Source organism: Schistocerca serialis, chromosome 3 (genome assembly GCF_023864345.2).
Source record: "Schistocerca serialis cubense isolate TAMUIC-IGC-003099 chromosome 3, iqSchSeri2.2, whole genome shotgun sequence".
Classification (NCBI taxonomy): Eukaryota; Metazoa; Arthropoda; class Insecta; order Orthoptera; family Acrididae; genus Schistocerca; species Schistocerca serialis.
This window is the reverse complement of record NC_064640.1, coordinates 244760623-244785869: the sequence shown is the minus strand read 5'-3', so window position 1 is coordinate 244785869 and position 25247 is coordinate 244760623. Positions and strand designations below refer to the sequence as shown.

Sequence of the window (25247 nt, the reverse complement as noted above, 5' to 3'; positions counted from 1 at the left end):
GCTCTATTACAAGCTGACCTTCAGAAGTGTTAACAAAACCTTTAGTAAATTTTCCTTTACATTTGCAAGTCCTTTCAATTAAACTTTTTAGCATTTTAGCATTATATATTATATTATCATTATATATTCTCTACCATCTATGCCAAGTTACAATTTTTAAAAATATGTATACGGTCCCAGGAATTGGAGCTGCTGTGTACCAATATTATAGCGTCAGTCTCAAAGTCACCAATGTTAATTTATCATATGTACTCTGAAATGAAAGTGCATGTTAGGGTCTTTCTACTGCTAAAATGTACACTATATCTGTACTACTGTGGTATGTGCACTACTTGCTACAGTACATGGCCACAACTTAAATTTTCTGCATGAGACGTGAGAGTGAGGGTGAGGGTGTGGGTGTGGGTGTGGGTGTGGGTGTGGGTGTGGGTGTGGGTGTGGGTCTGGGTGTGGGGGAGGGAGGGAGGGAGAGGGAGAGGGAGAGGGAGAGGGAGGGAGGGAGAGAGAGAGAGAGAGAGAGAGAGAGAGAGAGAGAGAGAAAGAGAGAGAGAGAGAGAGAGAGAGAGAGAGAGAGACTAGTACACATTCTTTAAAGTTATGTTTATTATGTGCGAAATCCACTCACATTTGTTGACATGCTTGTATTTACAGACATTCAGGTACAAGTAATCATTAAAAGTACACAGTTTATGGCTTCAAATGACAGATTATCTCAGTTTCGGCAGGAAAGGGAGTGCCAATAGATGTATTATGAACTATTTCTAAAAAAGATCTTATGGGAAAAAGTTATGTCAAATTTCTGTTTCTCATTCAAGGAAGTAGTAACAAGTTGGTTCACTGGTACACACATACTAATCAAATGCAGCTCTATTACAAGCTGACCTTCAGAAGTGTTAACAAAACCTTTAGTAAATTTTCCTTTACATTTACAAGTCCTTTCAATTAAACTTTTTAGTATTATATATGCATTTACCTTGTACTTGTGAGCAGATAATCCTATGAGATTTGATACATGGGAGCTTCTTGTGACAGCTATCATTTCACTGATAGGAATACATTGTTTTGTACAACTTGTACCTTTTTGCAGCTAAACTTTTGTTCATGAACACCAATTACTGATTTCTATCATACAAAATCTAACATGTGTGACATGGCTCCCTCAGCAGTGTTAATATCTACATATTATGTTAATCTCTGAATATAAACTGTACTGAATTTGGAACTTTTTAGTCACGAAACCAGTTATTTTTAAATAGCTCATCTAAAAAATTGATAGCCAACAATATATGTAATGACATCCTGTGTAATAATTTTTTCAGGGATAAAACTCTTAGAGTTCAGCTAAAGTAATCCTATTCCTATTACTCATAAGTCTTTTTAAGATCATAAAAGTGTTCAGACATTCATTTAATATTTCTCATCATATTTATAATGAACAATGTTGGTATAGCAAAGTCCATGAAGATGTGTTGCTATAGCTTGTTAAATAGGAAGACACAGTGGCCTATAATTGGGAACAAATATGACACAGTAGTAATAGTCCCCTCTAGTCAACTCACTCTGCAAACTGAAGGAAGCCTGTCCCCTGGTTAGAATTCTATTTAAAAAAGTGATTTAAAATTCTCAATAAATATAGAAAAGGGAAATATGAATATGGCTTCTTCAATTCTGTAATCTCCTACCACACAACTAATCACATTCAAACATAACATTTACCCATTCTACTGGGAAATATATTTATTTGGTATTGGGCAGTGGTGTTGGCTCTCTTAATAACATGTATGATATGATGAAGTACATACTATTTTATTATTGCCTGAAAGCATAATATATTGGAGTTTGTGTGTAAAATCAATATCATAAATGGCAGGTAAAAAGATTTCATTCCCTTCTCCGAAACAAGTTTTCAGTCAGCGGACATCTGTACGCATGCAGTAAATTCGAATACATCATATGGTTTACAATAATGTGCAGGTATTACAGTGAACACATTTTAGTTGTACACAGATGTAGCTGTGTTGCTGGTACATCCAGTGTGCATCTTTAATACAACTACCGCACAATTTAAAAAAATTAAGTAAGCGATCTTGTGACAGAATGATACTTTATGGACCCCAATTCCATAATCTTCTTGTGAATGTCACTCCTTATGTTGAAGAAATTTTGACAGTCATTGTTGCACATTTAATTTAATTCTGCTGACATCTTGAATTATCTTTGTCCAGCATTGTTTCATCCATTAATTGTGCACAAAAGAAAGTTATTAATTGTGACTTGCTGCTCCTCAAAATATTGTTGAATTTGTTCCAGAATCTAAATAATATGAATTTTCATCAACCAAAATACCTGAGGGCAAAGAATGTACAGTAATTAAATGCAGTTTTTCAATCATACATTCATTCTGAAAAGACAATTACAGTCATGTGCCAATATACACTCCTGGAAATTGAAATAAGAACACCGTGAATTCATTGTCCCAGGAAGGGGAAACTTTATTGACACATTCCTGGGGTCAGATACATCACATGATCACACTGACAGAACCACAGGCACATAGACACAGGCAACAGAGCATGCACAATGTCGGCACTAGTACAGTGTATATCCACCTTTCGCAGCAATGCAGGCTGCTATTCTCCCATGGAGATGATCGTAGAGATGCTGGATGTAGTCCTGTGGAACGGCTTGCCATGCCATTTCCACCTGGCACCTCAGTTGGACCAGCGTTCGTGCTGGACGTGCAGACCGCGTGAGACGACGCTTTATCCAGTCCCAAACATGCTCAATGGGGGACAGATCCGGAGATCTTGCTGGCCAGGGTAGTTGACTTACACCTTCTAGAGCACGTTGGGTGGCACGGGATACATGCGGACGTGCATTGTCCTGTTGGAACAGCAAGTTCCCTTGCCGGTCTAGGAATGGTAGAACAATGGGTTCGATGACGGTTTGGATGTACCGTGCACTATTCAGTGTCCCCTCGACGATCACCAGTGGTGTACGGCCAGTGTAGGAGATCGCTCCCCACACCATGATGCCGGGTGTTGGCCCTGTGTGCCTCGGTCGTATGCAGTCCTGATTGTGGCGCTCACCTGCATGGCGCCAAACACGCATACGACCATCATTGGCACCAAGGCAGAAGCGACTCTCATCGCTGAAGACGACACGTCTCCATTCGCCCCTCCATTCACGCCTGTCGCGACACCACTGGAGGCGGGCTGCACGATGTTGGGGCGTGAGCGGAAGACGGCCTAACGGTGTGCGGGACCGTAGCCCAGCTTCATGGAGACGGTTGCGAATGGTCCTCGCCGATACCCCAGGAGCAACAGTGTCCCTAATTTGCTGGGAAGTGGCGGTGCGGTCCCCTACGGCGCTGCGTAGGATCCTACGGTCTTGGCATGCATCCGTGCGTCGCTGCAGTCCGGTCCCAGGTCGACGGGCACGTGAACCTTCCGCCGACCACTGGCGACAACATCGATGTACTGTGGAGACCTCACGCCCCACGTGTTGAGCAATTCGGCGGTACGTCCACCCGGCCTCCCGCAAGCCCACTATACGCCCTCGCTCAAAGTCCGTCAACTGCACATACGGTTCACGTCCACGCTGTCGCGGCATGCTACCAGTGTTAAAGACTGCGATGGAGCTCCGTATGCCACGGCAAACTGGCTGACACTGACGGCGGCGGTGCACAAATGCTGCGCAGCTAGCGCCATTCGACGGCCAACAGCGCGGTTCCTGGTGTGTCCGCTGTGCCGTGCGTGTGATCATTGCTTGTACAGCCCTCTCGCAGTGTCCGGAGCAAGTATGGTGGGTCTGACACACCGGTGTCAATGTGTTCTTTTTTCCATTTCCAGGAGTGTATGTTCATTATGACTAATTTCAACAAGAGCATTTACATCCACATAAATTTGTAACATCTACGAAGCTGTCCCAAAGATTGGATTGTCATCCAAATCATACAGTAACCTATTCTGCATCTACATCTATATGTTGTGAACCACAGTGAAATGCATGGCAGAGAGTAAAACCTGCTGTACCAGTTATTAGGGCTTTATTCTGTTCCATTCACATATGGAGAGAGGGAAGAAAGTTTAAACACCACTGTGCATGATTTAATTACTCTAACCTTGTCCTCACAGTCACCAAGGGAGAAGTATGTAGTATATTCCTAGAGTCATCATTAAAAGCTATTTCCTGAAACTTTTCAGTAGACTTTCTTGGGATAGTTTCTATTTAGCTTCAAGAGTCTGTAAGTTCAGTTCTTTCAATGTCTCCATGACACTATATTTTGTGTGCCTTTAAAATACATTTTCATTGACAATTCCTCTTGTAGCAGTTTACAGCAAGTTAAGCTACCTATTGCCATGTTTTATATTGTTTTATAGTCCAGCAGTTTTTATATTCTTGAAACTGATTCTGTTCATTATAGCAGTTTACATTTTCTCACCAACTGTAGAACTTATAACATTAAAAGCTTTACTGAAAATGACATAAATCATCTACTGTGCACTAACAAAGTCTGGATTGTAGCAGAAGATGATGTCAGGAAATATTTTTAATAAGTTAAGGAACAAAAGTCCTATTTTGTTTTATCTGATGTAAGTATTTATACTACAGGCAAAAATCATTTGTCTTGTGTTAAAGGTCACCTAAAAATATTGTTGTAAGGTATTTCAGCCAACCAACATCCTAAAAATGTAAATGTCATGTGACTAGGGCTTCCCGTTAGGTAGACTGTTCGCCGGGTGCAAGTCTTTCGATTTGATGCCACTGCGGCAACTTGCATGTGAATGGGAATGAAATGAGTATGATTAGGACAACACAACACCCACTTCCTAAGTGGAGAAAATCTCCGACCCAGCCGGGAATTTAACCCGGGCCCTTAGGAATGACATTCTGTCACGCTGACCCCTCAGCTACCAGGGGCGGACACCAACATACTAAACCATTGATATAAATGGAAACTTCATAGAAAACCCTACTTCACTACCATGTATGTCAGCTACAAAAGGATGATAGAGATTTTACTTAACCACAACCTGACTTGTGGGACTACTTTTTCATCAGTTCGGTGGTATGGAGTTTCCAGTGAAGCCATTTTCTAAGGTTACTTACTAAGCAATAGACTTTAATATGCAACAGTCTTAAAATACATGTTTACAAACAAGCAGGTGTTAAATGGAATATACGTAGCTTTAAAAATGGCTAGGACAAAAGCTACCACATAAATTCCATGCAAGTTATAAACATATACTACACACTAGATTTTTGTCTCTCATCCAGCTTCAGTGTTGATAGCACCAGATCAAAAGTGTGTGATAAAGACAGTATGTAAACCATTTGATTCCTTCTTGTTCATGCATCAGACCATAATGCAATTATTATACAACATTTAGTTCAAGAAGAGTTCAGGCAGCTGGAAGCATTGTTGTCAGCTTTAAACTGTGAAGTGCAAAAGGCTGGTGCTGGTACCAAAGCTATATGACTTTAAACAATTGTTGTGTATGAGCTATGGCAACATAGAGGCACTGCCACATTGCATTAAGTGATTGGTTGTCACAGACATTTTAACCTCTTCATTGTCTTCACTATTCTGCTCATATTTTTTTCTCCATAAATAGGAATATTTTCCACTTATAGACTGATGGTCCATGAGTGTGGACCTTATTGTTCTTAGTTTTAAAACTAGAGTGCAGCATCTTACAAGGAATGATTTTTGTGCTAGTTTACAGCTGGTTGTGTCCAAAAATGGTTACTTTTACAAGTCAAAGATGTATGTGAATAATTATTATGCCTAAATATTAAGCTGAGAATCTGCATTTTTACCTAATGTTTTCCAACTATTCTAGGTGTTGAGAAGTTGTTCACATCTGTATAAATTTTGTTTGTTACTTTGAAATGACCCATTTTCTTAAGTTCCTCATTTGTGAACCTCAGGTCATACTGCATACTTGATAATTTCAGTTTGGCACCCGATAATGGAATACTGAAATAATTGTTATTTCTACACTCTACAGCAACATATGCAATATTAAATTATGAGCAAGTAGAAGCTCTTCTTAGTGACTCGAAGGTGGAATTATGTAATTATGAAGCTGATGAATTCTCATTTTTAACTGAAGATTGTCCTGCCAAGCTTGATGAAACTCACTGGTAAACAATAATGATATTAACATGTCATGCCAGTAGCAAGGAGAAAAGGACATCCATGTACAATAAAATTCCTCTGACAATGAATATATGGATGATGCAGAAAATTTGAATAAAAAGCCAAAAAGAGCTGTGTTGCAACTAGCTTCAGAAATTCCACAGAGATACTGGTCATATGTGAAGTATTATAGTGGCAAGACACACTCACTGCCTTCTCTGTGCAATAGCAATGGAAAAACTATAGATGACAGTGCTCCAAAAGCAGAGTTACTAAACACAGCCTTCCAAAATTACTTCACCAAAGAAGACAAAGTAAATATTCCAGAATTCGAATCAAGAACACCTGCCAACATGAGTAACATAGAAATAGATATCCTTGGAGTATTGAAACAACTTAAATCACTTAATAAAAGGAAGTCTTCTGGCCCAGACTGGATACCAGTTAGGTTCCTTTCAGAGTATGCTAATACAATAACTCCATACTAAACAATCATGTACAACCCTTCACTCGGTGAAACATCTGTGCCCAAAGAATGGAAAGTTGCACAGGTTACACCAATATTCAAGAAAGGTAGTAGGAGTAATCCACTAAATTAGAGGTCCATGCTATTAACATTGATATGCAGCAAGAATTTGAACATACACTGTGTTCGAACATTGTAAATTACCTCAAAGAGAACAGTCTATTGACACACAGTTAACACACATTTGGAAAACATTGTTCTTGTGAAACACAACTAGCTCTTTACTCACAAGAAGTGTTGAGTGCTATTTACATAGTATTTCAAATTGATTCAGTATTTCTAGATTTCCTGAAGGCTTTTGACACTGTACCACTCAAATGGCTTGTAGTGAATTTGTGTGCTTATGGAGTATCAGCTCAGTCATGTGACTGGATATGTGATTTCCTCTCAGAGAGGTCACAGTTCATAGTAACTGATGGAAAGCCATTGAGTAAAATAGATATGATTTCTAATGTTCCCCAAAGTAGTGTTATAGGCCCTTTGCTCTTCCTTATCTATATAATTGATTTAGGAGACAATCTGAGCAGCTGTGTAAGGTTTTTAGCTGATTATGCTGTCATTTATCAATTAGTGAAGTCATCAGAAGATCAAAACAAACTGCAAAACAATTTAGAAAAGAAATTTGTATGATGAAAAAATTGGCAATTGACCCTAAATAACGAAAAGTGTGAGGTCATCCACATGAGTGCTAAAAGGAATCCATTAAACTTTGGTTACACGCTAAATCCATCAAATGTAAAGGCCATAAAACCAACTAAATACCTAAGAATTACAATTACAAACAACTTAAATTGGAAGGAACATATAGGAAATATTGTTTGGAAGGCTAACCAAAGAAGGCATTTTATTGGCAGGACTTAAGAAACTGTCACAGATCTAATAGAGATATTGCCTACAATACGCTTGCCCATCCTCTTTTAGAATACTGCTGCTTGGTGTGGGATCCTTACCAGATAGACTACATCGAGAAAGTTCAGAGAAGGGTAGCACGTTTTGTATTATTGTGAAGTAGGGCAGAGAGGATGACTGCAATGATACAGGATTTGAGGAGGACATCATTAAAACAAAGGCGTTTTTTGCTGCAGCAGAATCTTCTCATGAAATTTCAATCACCGATTTTCTCTGCCGAATGTGAAAATATTTTGTTGGTGGGGACTTACATAGGAAGAAAAAAATCATCATAGTAAAATAAGGGATATCAGAGCTCGCACGGAAAGATACAGGTGTTCATTTTTTACATGCGCTATATGTGACTGGAATAAAAGAGAATTATTGTCAAGGTGGTTTCATGAACCCTCTGCCAGGCAAGGCACTTAAGTGTGACTTGCAGAGTGTCCATGTAGACGTAGATGTACAAGTTACGTTTTACAGTGTAGGCTGTATACCAAAATTTGTTGAGGGGGGGAATGCCTCAAAATGCAGGAAACTTGCAGCAATTCCAAGATAAGAGATATGTTTGTCATATGTGAAATGTATTTATGTACTGTGAAAAATTATTGTTCTGAAGCTTATCATTAAACATACCCTAAAAGATTTATTTACTGAAAGTAGCAAATTATTACTTGCCAGAAATTATTGTATAATTATTATTTTCTTGCATTTATGATGTTGTTTTAGAGCATCAACAAAAATCTGTATTGAAAATGATTTATTTCACAAATATTAACATTAAGAATCCTATTTTCTGTGTGAATTGGTAATACCCTGAAGCGACAGAAGTAATGGGATAGCAATATGCATACATACAGGTAGCAGTAGTATTGAGTGAACAAGGTATAAAAGGCTAGTTCATTGGCAGAGCGGTCATTTTTAATCAAGTGGTTCATTGTGAAAAGGTTTCCAACATGATTATGGCCATATGACAAGAATTAACAAACACTGAAGATAGAATGGTAGCTGGAGCTAGACACACGGGACATTCCATTTTGGAAAGCATTAAGGAATTTACCATTCCAAGATCCACAGTGTCAAGAGCATGCTGAGAATACCAAATTTCATATTATCATCTCTCACCATAGACAACACAGTGACCAACAACCTTCAGTTAACAACTGAGAGCAGCAATGTTTGCATAGAGTTGTCAGTGCTAACAAATGAGAAACAGTACATAAAACAACTGCAGAAATCAATGTGGGAGAATTCCAGAATGAGATTTTCACTCTGCAGCAGAGTGTGTGCTGATATGAAACTTCCTGGCAGATTAAAACTGTTCTGCCAGTACCTTCACTCCTCCCTTCCAAACGTCACAGAAGCTCTTCTGCAAAACTTGCAGAAATAGCACTCCTGGTAGAAAGGATATTGTGGAGACATGGCTTAGCCACAGCCTGGGGGATGTTTCCAGAGTAAGATTTTCACTATGCAGTGGAGTGGACACTGATATGAAACTTCCTGGCAGATTAAAACTGTTCCACCAGTACCTTGACTCCTCTCTTCCAGATGTCACAGAAGCTCTTCTGCGAAACTTGCAGAAATAGCGCTCCTGGAAGAAAGGATATTGTGAAGACATGGCTTAGCCACAGCCTGGGGGATGTTTCCAGAATAAGATTTTCACTCTGCAGCAGAGTGGGCGCTAATATGAAACTTCCTGGCAGATTAAAACTGTGTGTTGGACCGAGACTCAAACTTGGGAAGTTTGGCTTTTGCATGCAAGTACTCTACCAACTGAGCTACCCAAGCACAACTCACAACCCATCCTCACAGCTTCAATACCACCAGTACCTCGACTCCTACCTTCCAAACTGGCGGAATTGAAGCTGTGAGCATGGGCTGTGAGTCATGCTTGGGTAGCTCAGTTGGTAGAGCATTTGCCCGCGAAAGGCAAAGGTCCCGAGTTCGAGTCTCAGTCCAGCACACAGTTTTAATCCGCCAGGAAGTTTCATATCAATGTGGGATGTACAGCGGATGTATCCATAAGGACAGTGCAGCGGAAATTGGCTTTACTGGGCTATGGCAGCAGACAACTGGCACAAGTGCTTTTGCTAATGGCAAGACATCGCCTACAGTGCCTCTCCTGGGCACGTGACCAAATCGGCTGGATCCTAGACAACTGGGAAATTTTGGCCCGGTCGGATGAGTCCTAATTTTATTTGGTAAGAGCTCACGACAGGGCACAAGTGTGGTGCAGACCTCACGAAGCAATGGACCCAAGTTGTCAACAAGACACTGTACAAGTTGGTCACTGAGCCACAGTTGTTTGCAATTGATTTGAATAACATTCTGGTCAATTCAAGCAAATGATTTGGCCACCCAGATCATGGAACATTAATCCCATCAAACATTTATGGGACATAATCTAGAGGTCATGTTGTGCACAAAATTCTGCACTGGCAACACTTCAAAATTATTGGTGGCTGTAGAGAGAGCACGACTCAATATTTCTGCAGGGGACTCCCAACGACTGGTTGAGTCCATGCCATACTGAGTTGCTGCATTATGCTGGGCAAAAGGAGGTCTGACACAATATTAGGAGGTATCCCATGATGTTTGTCTCCACAGTGAGCGCTATACTGTATCAAATAATGTGTATATATTGCTGAATAAAATATTTTTAATGAACAAATGAGAAAGGAAATACAAAGGAATGACTAGTAAGTTCTGGTTGAGTATAACGAATTATTTAGGAATAAAGAGATGACTCACCAAAAGGCAGAAGCACTGCATCATCGATATATAGACAAACAAAAGATACAGAGCTTTGCTTTGCTAGCTTTCAGAATGAAATTCCTTTCACAAGCTGTAGGAGAACACACACACACACACACACACACACACACACACACACACACACACACACACACACACAAAATCTTTCTTGGTGGGGACAGTGAGTTACCTTAGGTTTAGGCCAGGGAAGTTAGTGAAGGATGTGCTATAAGGATAGCTCCCATCTGGCCAGTTGAGGAAAGCTGGTGATGGTGAAGAGGTGAGGTGGATCACGGATTGCAAATCAGTCATTGAAATCTAGCATGTTGTGCTCTGCCGCATGTTGTGCCACTGGGTGGTCCACCTCATTTTTGGCAACAGTTTGACTGTGGCCATTCATTCTGGTTGACAGCTGGATAGTTGTCATACTAATGCAAAATGCTGTGCAGTGCTTGCAGCAGAGTACATAGCTGCTTTCACAGGTGATGCAGCCTCTGATGGGGTAGGATAAGCCTGTGATGGGATTGGAGTAAGAGGGGCTGGATGGGTGGATAGGGAGGGTCTTGTATCTGGGTCTTCCCCACACCCTTACCTCCCAGGTCCCTACTCTGTGGCAGAGGACTGGGAGTGGGAGTGGCATTGGGTTGGACTAGGATGTTGTGGAGGTTGGGTGGGCAGCAGAAGACCACTTTGGGAGGGGTGGAAGTACCTTGGGTAGGATGTCCTTTATTTGAGGGCATGGTGATAGATAATCAAAGCCCTGACAAAGGACTCAGTCATTCCAGTCCCAGGTGGTATTTGGTGACATGGGGAGTGCTTCCTTGTGGTTGGTTCTAGAGATTGATGTGAGGATCAGGTGTGTGTGTGGAGATATGGCATGGGATATCTGTTTGTCTATAAAGTCTGGAGGGTATTGCCTGTCTGTGAAGGCCTTTGTGTGGCCTTCAGCATTCTGGATGAGGGAGTTGTCATCACTGCAGATGTGTCTGCCATGGGTGGAGAGGCTGTATGGGAGGGATTTTTTGGTGTGAAAGGGGTGGCAGCTGTCAAAGTGCAGGTACTGTTGGTGACTGGTGAGTTTGATGTGGACTGAGGTGTGGATGGAGCCATCTGAGAGGAAGAGATTGACATCTAAGAAGGTGGCACAATGGGTAGAGGAGGACCAGGTGAAGTGGATGAGAGACAAGGTGTTGAGATTGTGGAGGAATGGGGAAAAGGTGTCCTGGCTTGGAGTCCAGATTATAAAGATGCCATCAATAAAACTGAACCACACGAGGGGTTTGGGGTTTTGGGAAGCTAGGAATGTTTCCTCTAGGTGGCCCATAAAGAGGTTGGGATAGGACAGTGCAATGTAAGTGCCCATGGCTGCATCTTTAATGCAGGAGGCTAGGTTTTGGACAATTGGCTACAGATGTTAGTCACCAAGGCCCGAGAGTCTTTTGGTGGGGGCACTGGAACCAGCCACAATGGGGTGCCCAGGATTGTCAGGTTTGGGGATTTTGGGGAGCATGTAGAGAGTGGGTGTGCTGGCTGTTGTTGGGTTGAGCTGGGAGATGGATTCAGGGATGAGGTTCTGGGAAGAGCCTAGGGATTTCAGCAGGGATTGGAGGTTATGTTGGATTGCTGGGATGGAGTCACTTTGGCAGAGCTTTTAGGTGGAGGTGTCTGACAGCTGGCAGAGGCCTTCCACCAGGTAGTCACTCTGGTCCATCACAACAGTGGTGGAACCTTTGCATGTTGGAAGCATGACCAGGTCAGGATCCATTTTTAGGTTGTGTAGGACAGTCCTTCCTTCTGCTGAAAGGTTGTTGTTCTTAGGGAGGGATCTGAGGAAGGATGGTGAAGCCAGGTTGGAAGTTAGGAATTCCTGGAAGGTGACCAGGGTGTGGTTAGGCGGAAGTGTGGGATGGTCACAGTTAGATGGTGGTACAAATTGGGACAAGCAGGGCTCTTATTTGACTATATAGGCTGTAGAGGTACCAAATCTATGTGACTGAAAACAATAGTTGTCTACGAGCTGCAGTGAGATGGAGGCATTGCCATAGATATGTACCTAACTGCATTAAGTGATTGGAAGTAGTGGACATAAAAAGCTGTTGCACCAAGCCAAATTTAGCTGTCAGGGCTCTCCTTTCACCATATGTACTTAGGCAAATACTCTAGCTGAAACTGGATTTACCACTGTGCCCACTGCAATCATAACTTTTGTCACTGGGTCAACACAAGAACATGGAGGGGTCATGTGATATGGATCTCCATTTTCAACAATGATCTTTGAACAGTGTGCTCTGAAACACTTGTGCCTGCACCAGCACTGTACTCTGTCATCACATCTACCATAGATAGCTGCCTGTCCTGGAGTACACAGTGGGGGATCCACCGACCCCTATGTTTCGTGATGAGACATGGTTGTCCAATACTATATGGCCTAGTCATTATTTCACCATCCTTCAATAACTTTCCATAGCTGCTTACAACAGTAGTACACCAACAAGTGACCAGCTTCACCATTTCAGAGGTACTCATTCCCAGCCACAGCATCACAATAATGTGCTATTTGTTAAAATTGCTTATATCAGTGAATTTCTGCATTTGTGGCCTGCATCTTCCTTATAATTATTGCCAATTTGTCTCTCTTCCACTTACATTCTTTCCTTACTGTGTCACATGCCCACAACACCACCAAGAGGCATTCAGCCTTGTGGTGGCCAGTGGATATAACATTTTGGCTCATCAGTGTGTACATAATAATGTGACACAGAAGTCAATGTTCCATTCCTTACTTTGTGTTCCCATACCTCTTGCCAATAGAAATAATTGTGGGAGTAGAATTTGGATCTGACTCACACTCTATGTTAGTTACATGTCCATAGAGCTCATGGAACAAGAAAAGAAAGTTTTTTTTTCGTGGGTTCTTTTTTTTCTTTTTTTTTTCAGTACACTCTTCTCATTTGCCAGCAATGGCTGAATAGAATAAATTTTGTGTAGTGGCAGCTACACTTAAGCTTAACACTGAAGGTGAATGCATGAGAAACAAATCCATTTCAAAAATTTTGCAAATTACATCTACAAACCTGCAATACATGCTGTCATGAAACAAACTGCAGATCCAGCTATAAGTGCTCTGAATGCTACTTCTGTTATAGCTGCCCTTCGGTTAGGAGCCAAGGCAGATAATGCACCAATCATTATCCCAACAGAGCTAGGATTAGAAAACCCACACAGTGCGTATGTGGCTATTATTTCAGATCTGGGCTGAAAGTAAAAGACTAACTTATTAGTATGCACATCAATTTGTAAGACTCATCTTTAATAATTAAATGAAGCAAAGTGTTACTTAGAATTAATTAACATGAAAATATAAAAACAGAATAGCACACATGTATTGGTACTATTTTATGTGCATTTTTTGCTAGATATAAAAATAATTTTCTAAGAAAGGATACTATAATAACAAAATTACTGCTACAATCACTTATGTGCTGTCCCCTATTGCACACAATCAATATAGTGTTGAAGGAAAATTACTGTTGCGTACAAAGCTAAGTGCCGGCTGAAGTGGCCGTGCGGTTAAAGGCGCTGCAGTCTGGAACCGCAAGACCGCTACGGTCGCAGGTTCGAATCCTGCCTCGGGCAAGGATGTTTGTGATGTCCTTAGGTTAGTTAGGTTTAACTAGTTCTAAGTTCTAGGGGACTAATGACCTCAGCAGTTGAGTCCCATAGTGCTCAGAGCCATTTGAACCATTTGAACAAAGCTAAGTGGACACAAAGTGTGGATATGCATATCAGAGAGGGAGGGGGTGGGGGATGGATAGAGAGACCTCATTTTTAACGTGTTATTTGAACATAAGGCCATTGGTTAACAGTTATATGGAGATAATTAGGTTATTATAGTAGGAATAGAAGGTTAAAGCTTCAGTACAGACAGAAAGTATAATATTAAGGGCAAATGGAATAGCAGAAGCAGCAGCAGCAGCTACACATGTAACTGTATGGTTGATACAGGTGTTGCAACAACCCAAATGATCCTGTGTAACCACAACTGAAAGCAATGTAAGCAAAGAACTGAGTAGAATACCCATGACCGAAACAAAATTTGGTATTAGTACATGCATGTTTTAGCAGTTTTGAGGTGAGGATATACAACAGGTGGACTACGTCAAAAAACAAATATCTTTAACAGAATGGCCTCCTCTGTGCCAACTATTATGGATTCTGAAGATATCTGTCATACAAAAACCAAGTTAGGTGGGTTGCATTTTTTTCTTTTTTTACAATAAGATAAAATAATATGTGATGTAATGGAATATGATGGGAGCAAAACCAGTAATAAATATAGACTAATACACTACATACATTAAGGAAACACACACTACACATAATTATCAGGCGTAAGTGAACATTTATTAAGGGATGAGCTAACATTTATAGCCTTTTTCAGAAAAATCATTTACCATGTAAAAGCTTTGCTCACATACAAGCTCTTGGCATTTCTGCTCCTTTAACTTCATCTGGTAAATTATCATACATCTGCATCCCAACACGCAGCACACGTTTTTGGTAACAAGTTGTTCTGGACTGAATCATGTGAAGGTCAGACAGCTGTCTCATTTCATAACTAAGAATGTGTTCATTTAAAGTCAATGAGCTGTCTTTGTTTAATAGGTAGTTCTAAACAAATGACATAGTATTGTAAACGTAAACATGTAGTAGCATCACAATGACAAGTGTCTTGAATGATGTCTACATAATTCATTCTGTCTCAGATTGCATATTACATGAATTGTTTAATAGGTAGTTCTAAACAAATGACATAATATTGTAAATGTAAACATGTAGTAGCATCACAATGACAAGTGTCTTTAATGATGTCTAAATAATTCATTCTGTCTCAGATTGTATATTATATGAATTGCCTTTCTTCCAAGGCTGAGTTTTCCCAGAAGTAATTCCATATTGTAATTTGAAGTCAAAGTAAGAATAATATATTTATAGTAGAACTAAATTTGTGACTGATATGCTGAGCACCTTTAGAACATAACATACGGTTGGCAGTTTATTTTAGATATAATTGACCAAAGTATTCAGCTTAAGATTTTCTTCAAGCCATATACCAAGAAGCTTTATAGAACTTACACTGGATAGCTCATGGTTGTTTAGGAGTATGTTGGGGATTTCTTGTTTTTGAGATGAAAAGCTGAAATTGATGTGAGTTCTTTTTTGTACATTTATAATAAGATGATTCTCACAGAACCATTCACAATATGATAACCTTAGTGGTTTAATATTTTGGTTATGGACGTCTTTGTTAGTACACTTCGAGATATATGCCAAATGTCCCACAAAAGCATACTTAAAATGTTTCAAAAACCAGTGTAGTTCGAGGGATATAGGAATATACTTCAACCCTTTATGTATCACTCCCTTAAGTGCAATGAAGACAACAGCACACACAGGGTCATTTAAGCAATCTTTTTTCCATGCTTACATAAATGTATGGGGTGAAAATCACCCTATTTGTGGTACAATGGAAATTATCTTCTGCTATATGCTTCACTGCAGTTTTCAGGGTACAGAAGTGAATGTAGCTGTAGATACAGATTTAGATGAAGAAGGGGAGGTCACTGGAGCATTTTATGGTGAATGTAACATCAGTACAAAATAAATGAACCAATATTGACCCCTTCAGTTGTATCAAAGTAGCAGCTCAGCAGTTCACTACAAATGTACTGTTACACTATGCAGGAAGTAAAATATGGTGGAACTTCAGAATATCCTTGTGTAAAATAACACACAGAAATGTTTGGAGCATGGACACATGTGTAGACATAAATAAGTCCTGCTTTAAGGAATCTCAGCACTCACTGAACATAACTAATAAATACATTGATTTTCAGCATCAGTCCTGAGTCTTACATATCAGTTGTTCTATGTATCATTTTATGGAAATATATAAAACACTATCACAGTAAATTGTTCATTTACTGTTACTTCTGCTACTGTGTTGATTAATTTGTCACAGCATATGTAGACTGTTCAAGATTGAAAACAGTCAAACACTAAATTTGTAGCTTCCATAGTGATTGATGATGGTAGGGAGGTCAGATGCTGAGAATTTCATGTGTAGTCGCACACTAATGTGCTGCAATGAGCAGTTACTATGTAATGTAAGTAGCATTGTTTGGTTATGTTAAGGAAGAGTATGGGAGGGGACCATCACTGAGGTCACTGTTGTCAATAGTGTTAGCTCTCTTAGGTTACAGGTGGAGCTCAAGAAGACATTGTTACAAGAAATCAGAGTAACAGAATGATCCCATAAACTGTATAAAATGTCACTGAAGAGTAACATAAGCCTATTTTAATTGCACATCAACATACTGAAAATCAGTGTAGATAGTCATTGCAGTGACTATCCCCATTCAACTGTCACAATTTCAAATCAGTGTAAATATTCAAAAAAAAATTGAACACTAAACAGGACCATACACTATTACCGAAGGGGAAAGGCCTGCTGCAGTAACCCTGTATTGTCAGATAGCACTAATTTTCTTTGAAATCCAAGTTCTCAGCTATATAAGGTTCTGATAAACTACTGTGAAGTGGTCACTTTCTAACATCACCTGGGCAGTCACAATTTTCCATAGTTTACACGATAATCCAGATATCATTACTGACTTCTAATAGACAAGGTAACATGAGAATCCAAACAGCCCTGGTAAACAAATACCTAACTTCCTACAAAACTGATACAACCACACATGTAATCAATCAATGGCCTTGGAGTCCCTGATAAACAGGAAAGAGGGAAGGAGAGGGAAAGACGAGAGGATGTGGGTTTTAAGGGAGAGGGTAAGGAGTCATTCCAATCCCGGGAGCGGAAAGACTTACCTTAAGGGGAAAAAAGGACGGGTATACACTCGCACACACACACATATCCATCCACACATATACAGACACAAGCAGACATATACAGAGGCAAAGAATTTGGGCAGACATAAGTGAGCAACTGGTGAGTAATACAGACACTTTGCAGAGAACAGACACTACAAAACTTTATAATCATGGATAGACTACGTATTAGATAAACTTCTTTAGGCAGCTACATAGTTTTCTCATTAGAAAAAATATTTTAAAAACATTCTGCTTACTGTGAGAAGATTCTGGTCCAGCATTTCACCAAGTTCCTGATAGGCCACAAATTCATTTACAAGCGTCTTTATGCCTATCAGTTTGGACACATATTCAACTTGTTCAGCTTCTACCCCCATGACGTATGTAAATGGAATAAATACTTTTGAGAGAATGAACTGTAAATTAAAATAAATCATAATGTGATTAGAAGTACTATTAAATGTCATGATACATTTAATATAATGTTCACTCTAGCACAAGTTACATGCATTTAATGAAAAATACTAAAACCACAGAAACATAGTTAAATGACTGAAAAATGTTAATTCATACATCATCTTCCATAGATTTCAGTGATATGGAATTGATCAAGGATTAGCTTAGCCTGGAGAAGAAGTCATCAATACAATAAAGTTTGACACAGTAAAATGTTTTAGTCTGTACAGTTAAAACTCTTACAAACTAACAGAAGTGACATCTGAATATTTTTCTGTGTTCTTGATAAAATTTGATTGCTAGACCCAAATATGGGTTTGTGTAAAGAAGCCTTTGTAGCAGATAGGCTATTAATGCCTTATCATCAACAACATTAACAGCTGTTTCACTGTAGAACCATTCCTCAAAGGTAGGTGAAAATACTGAGAGAAAGAAGATAAAATTTAAAGCATGTGTGATTTACATAAGTCTGGTTTTGGGACTCACTATTTAAGTCTTTCATAAATCCACAGTTTTGACTCATTGACTGACTAATATATCCCATTGTCAATGACAAAACATTAAAATTACTGTAGTCTCATTGATGGTATTGTTATACGAGCTGATGTCACTTCATGGAACACACACTGTCCATCTATGGAAATTATATCTTCCTAACATAGAGTCCAGTACTAATTTTTTTCCACTGTGCATTTACTTCTTTCCTTTTGCATAATTCTCCTGATAGATTTTGTTTAACTCTAGAGGGTCTTTCCTTTTGCCTGGTTTTATGTTCTTAAAATTCAGAATGATAAATTTCACTTTGCGTTATAATTTTTTATTACAACCAGTTCCCTATAGTACACACCGAAGGGGAAGTTTTATGTTTGGCGCAAACTAAGAAAGTGGCAAAGTTACATCAAATGTCAATAGAAGATGGCAATATGGCAACAAGGCAGCTTGTCAAAATATTTCTCCATATGGACATTTCCACCTAGCTGAATACCCAAGTATAAACGTAGAGACTGGGTGGGGTGGGGGGTGGGGGGAAGAGTCATGGGGGTCACCCAAAAGCATAGGAACTGCACCCTATTGTATTAACCACTAATGTAAACAAATTATTAAAGCTAATTTTTTAAAAATATGCATTTTGCTTTTATTATTATTAAACTCCTACACCTCTGCTACATGTGGATGTCATGAGAGAGAGAGAGAGAGAGAGAGAGAGAGAGAGAGAGAGAGAGAGAGAGAGAGAGAGAGAGAGAGAGAGAGAGAGAGCAATCATCAATGATCCAGTGATCTCTCAGAATCATATACTGGGAAAGCCTAAAATTAACAGAATAACTTGTCTTGTTCGTTTGCTTTGCACACAGTTATTTCATCTCAAATTTAGACCACAGTTTTTCCTCCAAAACTTCTTTTGAAATTTTCCTTACCTGATTTATTGGAAACAAGCTCAAAAATACTTTTTTAATATATCTAAGAAGGAATTAAATTCATTGCTTTAGTGTCTCATTACTAAATATTTTACTCTTACTTTTGTGTAAATTCTCTCTAAATATTGTTACTGTGTCATTATTGCTAATTCCATTACTCAATACTTTTCTTTTATTACCTAAGATCATATGATCAAGATGTTGTCAAAATGAATATTATATCTGGTTGCTGATATAGTATTTTCTACCATCTTACTATTGGTGTTGTTATGCAGGATAGGGCAATGATCATTAACGACAAAAAGCACCTTCTGTCGAAACTGTCCACCAAAATCAAAATGAATGACAACTAAATCCCATCTCCCCCACTGCTCCTCTATTATTTATACAGATGTCACTATGATCAACAGTCCTCGATAATAGAAAAATAGGGTAGAGGCAACATCATTAAAATGTTGGAGTGAAATGTTTACATTAACGTCTTTGCTATGTAGCACATCTCTATATTAAATGTTTTTTGTTGTTGTTCTAAATACACAGAGGTGACAAAAGTGACAAGATACCTCCTAATATCACATTGGACCTACTTTTGTCAGGCATATTGCAGCAACTAAATGTGGTATGAACTCAACTAGCTGATGGAAAGCCCCTGCAGGAATATTGAGTCATCCTGTACCTATAGCTGTTCATATTTATGTAAGAGTTGCCTGCCAGTCCAGGATTTTGTGCACAAACTAACTTCTGATTTATGTCCCATATATGTTTGATGGGATTCATGTAGTGTGATCCAGATGGCCAAATCATTCACTCGAATTGCCCAGAATATTCTTCAAAACAGTTGTGAACAACTGTGGCCCAGGGGCATAGCACACCATCATCCATAAAAATTCCATTATTATTTGGGAACATGAAGTCCGTCAATGGCTGCAAATGGCCTCCAAGTAGTCATACATAACCATTTCCAGCAAATGGTCAGTACAGCTGCACTAGAGGACTCAGTCCATACCATGTAAACACAGCCCACACCATTATGAAACCACCACCAGCTTGCACAGTCCCTTGTTGACAACTTGTGCCTATGGCTTCTTGGGGTCTGAACCACACTTGAACCCTAGCATCACCTCCTAACAACTGAAATTAGGACTCATCTGACCAGACCTCAGTTTTCCAGTTGTCCAGATGTTGTCTGGAGCCCAAGAGAGGTGCTGCAAGTAATGTCATGCTGTTAGCAAAGGCACTTGCATCAGTCATCTGCTGCCACAGCCCATGAATGCCAAATTTCACCACACCCTTCTGACAGATATGTCCACTGTATGTCCCACATCAATTTCTGTACTTATTTCACACAAGGTTGCTTGACTATAAGCACAGACAACTCTACGCAAACACCGTTGCTCTCAGTCATTAAGTGAAGGCCATTGGTAACTGCGTTGTCCATGGTGAGACATAATGCCTGAAATTTGGTATTCTCAGCACACTCCTCACACTGTGCATCTTGGAACACTGAATTTCCAAATGATTTCCAAAATGGAATGACCCATGCATCTAGTTCCAACTACCATTCCGCATTCAAAGTTTGTTAATTCCCATTATGTGACCATTATCATGTTGGAAACCTTTCAGCATGAATCACCTGAGTACAAATGACAACTCTGCCAACAAACTATCCTTTTATACCTTGTGTGCTTGATGCTAGTGCCATCTGTATATGTGCATATCACTATCCCTCTTATCACCTCACTGTACATGTGTCATGATATAGTAATAACATTGTGCACGTGCTTCATGCTGCACTCTTTTCTTTAATCTTCTACAAAGGTTTATGGACCCAATCCACAGTTCAAGAAAAAAATAGGTACTGTTATTGTACATCTTGTGACAGCAGAAACATGTTTGCACATGTTGTGCAATTTTTACAGTTCACATTGTATGTGGCCAATTGTCAGGCAAATATTGCAGCTGTACATCTGTACTATTTTATATGGCTACAATGGATTTCCAGTCACTGAGAAACAATATGGGGCTGAAAATGAGACCACATGGAAGTTTGCAGAATGAAACATACTACGTGCATTACACAGTGTGTACAAGGTGTGTATTATTGATGTGAAACACCAGAAGCATTGTCTGTGGATGCTACAACAACAAAATATACATGATTAATGCCACACTGGAAACATGAGAAAAGGCTGATCATGCAGTTAGTCAGATCATTATTAGAACTGTTGAAGCAAAACTCATGGTATTGTCGGTTGGATGTGAGATTGTCTGAGATATTTGGAACAAGCTACATGCTGTGTTTGAACAGAAAACAAAGCAAACTGCACATTCTGTTTGGTCAGAAGTTTTTAGTTTTTATAAGATTTCAGATGAGGACGTGGTAAAACACCTCACTCATTTTGAAAACTTTGTTCTTCTCATGCACCAACTCAGTGTGAAACATAATGAATCGTCATTAATGGTATGAGCACTTGACACACTGCTCGTAGTTAAACAAGACATGCCAGTGGCACTGTTCACTATCAATGCAGATGTTACCACTGTATTGAATGTTATTTCATCAAATAAGTGCAAAAAGTTGACATACAAAATGAAGCTGTGTGTAGTGGATTTGGTCATATTCAAAAGAAGAGTAGAAGTGTCAAACAAAACCAAAAACGTGTTCATAGCCAAAATAAAAGTGAAATGCCTGACCAGGCTTTCATTACTGAAGTATTGAGTGCAGAATTAGACAAGAACTAATTGTGGAGTGATGAATCACATGGCTAATAATACTGAGTGGTATACATTCCTTACCAAATTTGCAAAATCACTGCTGATATGTATGAGCAATGATTCAACTATGAACATGCTAGGAAAAGGGTCTATTTACTTTTAAGCTTTTGTGAATGGAGGGTGGATGTAATGCCACATGAATTATGTTTTGTATACTTCAGAAGATAAGAAAGAAATCTCTTCTTCTCCGTCATGTGCTATGGACAAGGGATTAGACTTTTACTTCATCCAAAGATAAGTGCAATTTCTGAAACAATGTCATTGTTAAAGCTTGTGGTATATGTGGTGGAAATTTATTGAAGCTGTTGATTTGAATGACAGAACCAATTCTAGAAGGCTGCTAGATTTGTTACCAGTAGGTTCGGACAACACGTAAGTGTTAAGGAGATGCTTAGGAAACTCAAATCCCTGGAGGGAAGGCAACATTCTTTTCAGATGGCACTATTGCAAAAATTTAGAGAACTGGAATTTGAAGCTGATTGCCAAATGATTCTACAACCGCCAACATACACACATCAAAAAAAGTTTTGCATCACCTCAGTTCCAACAGTTTCGGAACCCGTACAGAAAATTGGAATGGAGATCAACATAAACATCATCCATCCTTTTTACTGCTCATGAAAACCACACATTGCATGTTGTATCACCATACAGCAAGACCTTCAGACGTGGTGGTCAAGATTGTTGTAACTGTTACCTCTAAACCCAGTAGCACGTCTGCTTGTATTGATGCATGCCTGTATTCGTCATGGCATACTATCCACAAGTTCATAAAGGCACTGTTTGTCCAGATTGTCCCACTCCTCAATGGTGTTTTGGCATAGATCCCTCAGAGTGGTAGGTGGGTCAAGTTATCCATAAACAGCCTTTTTCAGTCTATCACAGGCATGTTTGATAGGGTTCATGTCTGGAGAACATGATGGCCACTCTAGTTGAGAGATGTCATTACCCTGAAGGAAGTCATTCACAAGACATGCAGGATGGGAACGCAAATTGTCATCCATGAAGACAAATGTCTCGCCAATATGTTGCCGATACGGTTGCACTATTGGTCGGAGGATGGCATTCACATATCGTACAGCCTTTATGGTGCCTTCCATAACCACCAGTGGCATACATTGGCCCCACATAATGCCACCCCAAAACAGCAGGGAACCTCCACCTTGCTACACTCACTGAACAGTGTGTCTAAGGTGTTCAGCCTGACTGGGTTGCCTCCAAACACGTCTCTGACAATTGTCTGGTTCAAGGCATATGCGACACTCATTGGTGAGGAGAACAAGGTGCCAATCCTGAGTGGTCCATTCGGCATGTTGCTGAGCCCATCTGTACTGCATTGCATGGTGTCATGGTTGCAAAGTTGTGCATCATGCAGCCTATTGCGCATACTTTGAGCCATAACACTACGTTCTGTGGTTGCACGAAAAGCATTATTCAACATGGTGGCATTGCTGTCATGGTTCCTGTGAGCCATAATCCATAGGTAGCAGTTATCCACTACAGTAGCAGCTCTTGGGGAGCCTGAGCAAGTCATGTCATCGACAGTCCCTGTCTCTCTGTATCTCCTCCATGTCCGAACAACATCACTTTGGTTCACTCCGAGATGCCAGGACACTTCTCTCGTTGAGAGCCCTTCCTAGCAAAAAGTAACAATACGGATGTGATTGAACTGCAGTATTGACCATCTTGGCATGGTTGAACTACAGACAACACAAGCCGTGTACCTCCTTGTGGGTGGAATGACTGGAACTGATCAGCTGTTGGACCCCCTCCATCTAATAGGCACTGCTCATGAATGGTTGTTTACATCTTTGGGCAGGTTTAGTGACATCTCTGAACAGTCAAAGGGACTGTGGGACTGTGTCTGTGGTACAATATCCACAGTAAATGTCTATCTTCAGGGGTTTTGGGAACTGGGGTGATGCAAAACTTTTTTTGATGTGTACACATTGCACATAAGGGCCATGAAGATAAGATACAAGAAATTAGGGCTTGTACAGAAGCATATAGACAGTTGTTTTTCTCTTGCTCTATTTTTGAGTAGAACAAGAAAGGAAATGACTAATAGTGGTAGAGCATACCCTCCACAACACGCCGTATGGTGGCTTGCAGAGTGTCAATGTAGATGTAGATCCTTGTGATCCTAAGGTAAATCTTGCATCAAAGGAATCTCTGAAAATTTGGAATGAACACTTTGGTCATCAGAGCAAATGTCATGTTTAAGTGTTGAAGTTCAAGAGTTTGAGGAAGAATTTTGTGAAGCATGTACTAAGGGGAGGCATCATCAGAGCACTTTTCAGTCATGACACAGTCTGGAGAAATGATTCATGGTGATCTGTGTGGGAATAAATTTCTGGGAGGATCTGAACATTATCTGTGCTTTACACATGATTTTTCAAAACTACATAGGGTATATTTTCTCAAGCAGAAGTCTGAGACTGCAGAGAAGATTGCAGAAATGCTGAGCATTGTGAAGAATTTTTGTAGCTGATTACCAAAAGCATTTGACTGTGATGGTGGATGCGATTTGAGAATACTGATGAGAAAGATTCGGTGAAATTAAATGTTGTACAATTCAGTGTCCCAAATCATTATATTCCAGGGCAGAACACATGTGTTGAGTATACCAACAAAACTGTTGTGGAACTAGCTAAAAATATGTTGTTAGCTCAGGGTTTGCCAAAGCTTTTGTGGGCAGAAACCGTAAACACAGCTGTTTATATCTCAGACAGAACTGGTACAAGTTGTGCAAGTGTGTAAAAAAATTAAAAGCTGAACTTAGAAGTGTACAGACTGAACTAAATAAGAAGTAAACAGTAATAAGTGCACTGCATAACGATTTACAAAGATGTCACAAATGTACGCAATGTGTTGGACAGTGTCTTTGCATCTGAAAGCAATCATAATACTTTAAACAACATAAACAATACTGGACAGCCAAGAACAGTGATTATCATGCACTAGTATGACATATTTGGAAGGCAAAGTAGGCAGTGAGTATCTCAGTAATTACAACTATGTAAAAAGGCAGGAGTGCATGCAGCCTCTATTGCTAAAAATTAAAATATTTATTTAATCAGACAATCATGTCAGGAATTATGCAGCCTACATGAAAAATTTAAGCATAAATAATTGGTAATACAATCCAGAGAACACTACTGTCAGGATCCCCCATGATTACAATGCTACATAATTGCAGCGATCTTCATAAATAACAAAGACCATGCTTTCTTAGGGCAGATGCAAACAGCATTGCAACAAAAAGAACAAAATTCTGCTACTGACGTCCTTGTTGCAGGTATGCAATATATGTGTGGCTTATATCATTGGTCATGAGCGAACGAAGAAATTAGGCACAAAATCCTGTGTAAAGCTAAGTACAAAAGCAAAAGAGCAT

At 39.6% G+C, this 25247-nt stretch overlaps 1 protein-coding gene across 1 annotated transcript in view; it reads right to left on the bottom strand.

Annotated features, from left to right (window-relative positions):
• Positions 1–603: 603 nt before the first annotated feature.
• The window catches only part of LOC126471577 (solute carrier family 28 member 3-like), a 354279-nt gene continuing 329635 nt past the window's right edge, over positions 604–25247 (bottom strand). Inside the window, exons 13-15 of the mRNA XM_050099807.1 lie at positions 17462–17620; positions 13388–13568; positions 604–2346 (exon numbers count right to left, since the gene is read on the bottom strand). Of these exons, the coding sequence (XP_049955764.1) occupies positions 2285–2346; positions 13388–13568; positions 17462–17620 (402 nt within the window). The 3' untranslated portion in view covers positions 604–2284. The remainder of the gene's footprint in view (positions 2347–13387; positions 13569–17461; positions 17621–25247) is intronic.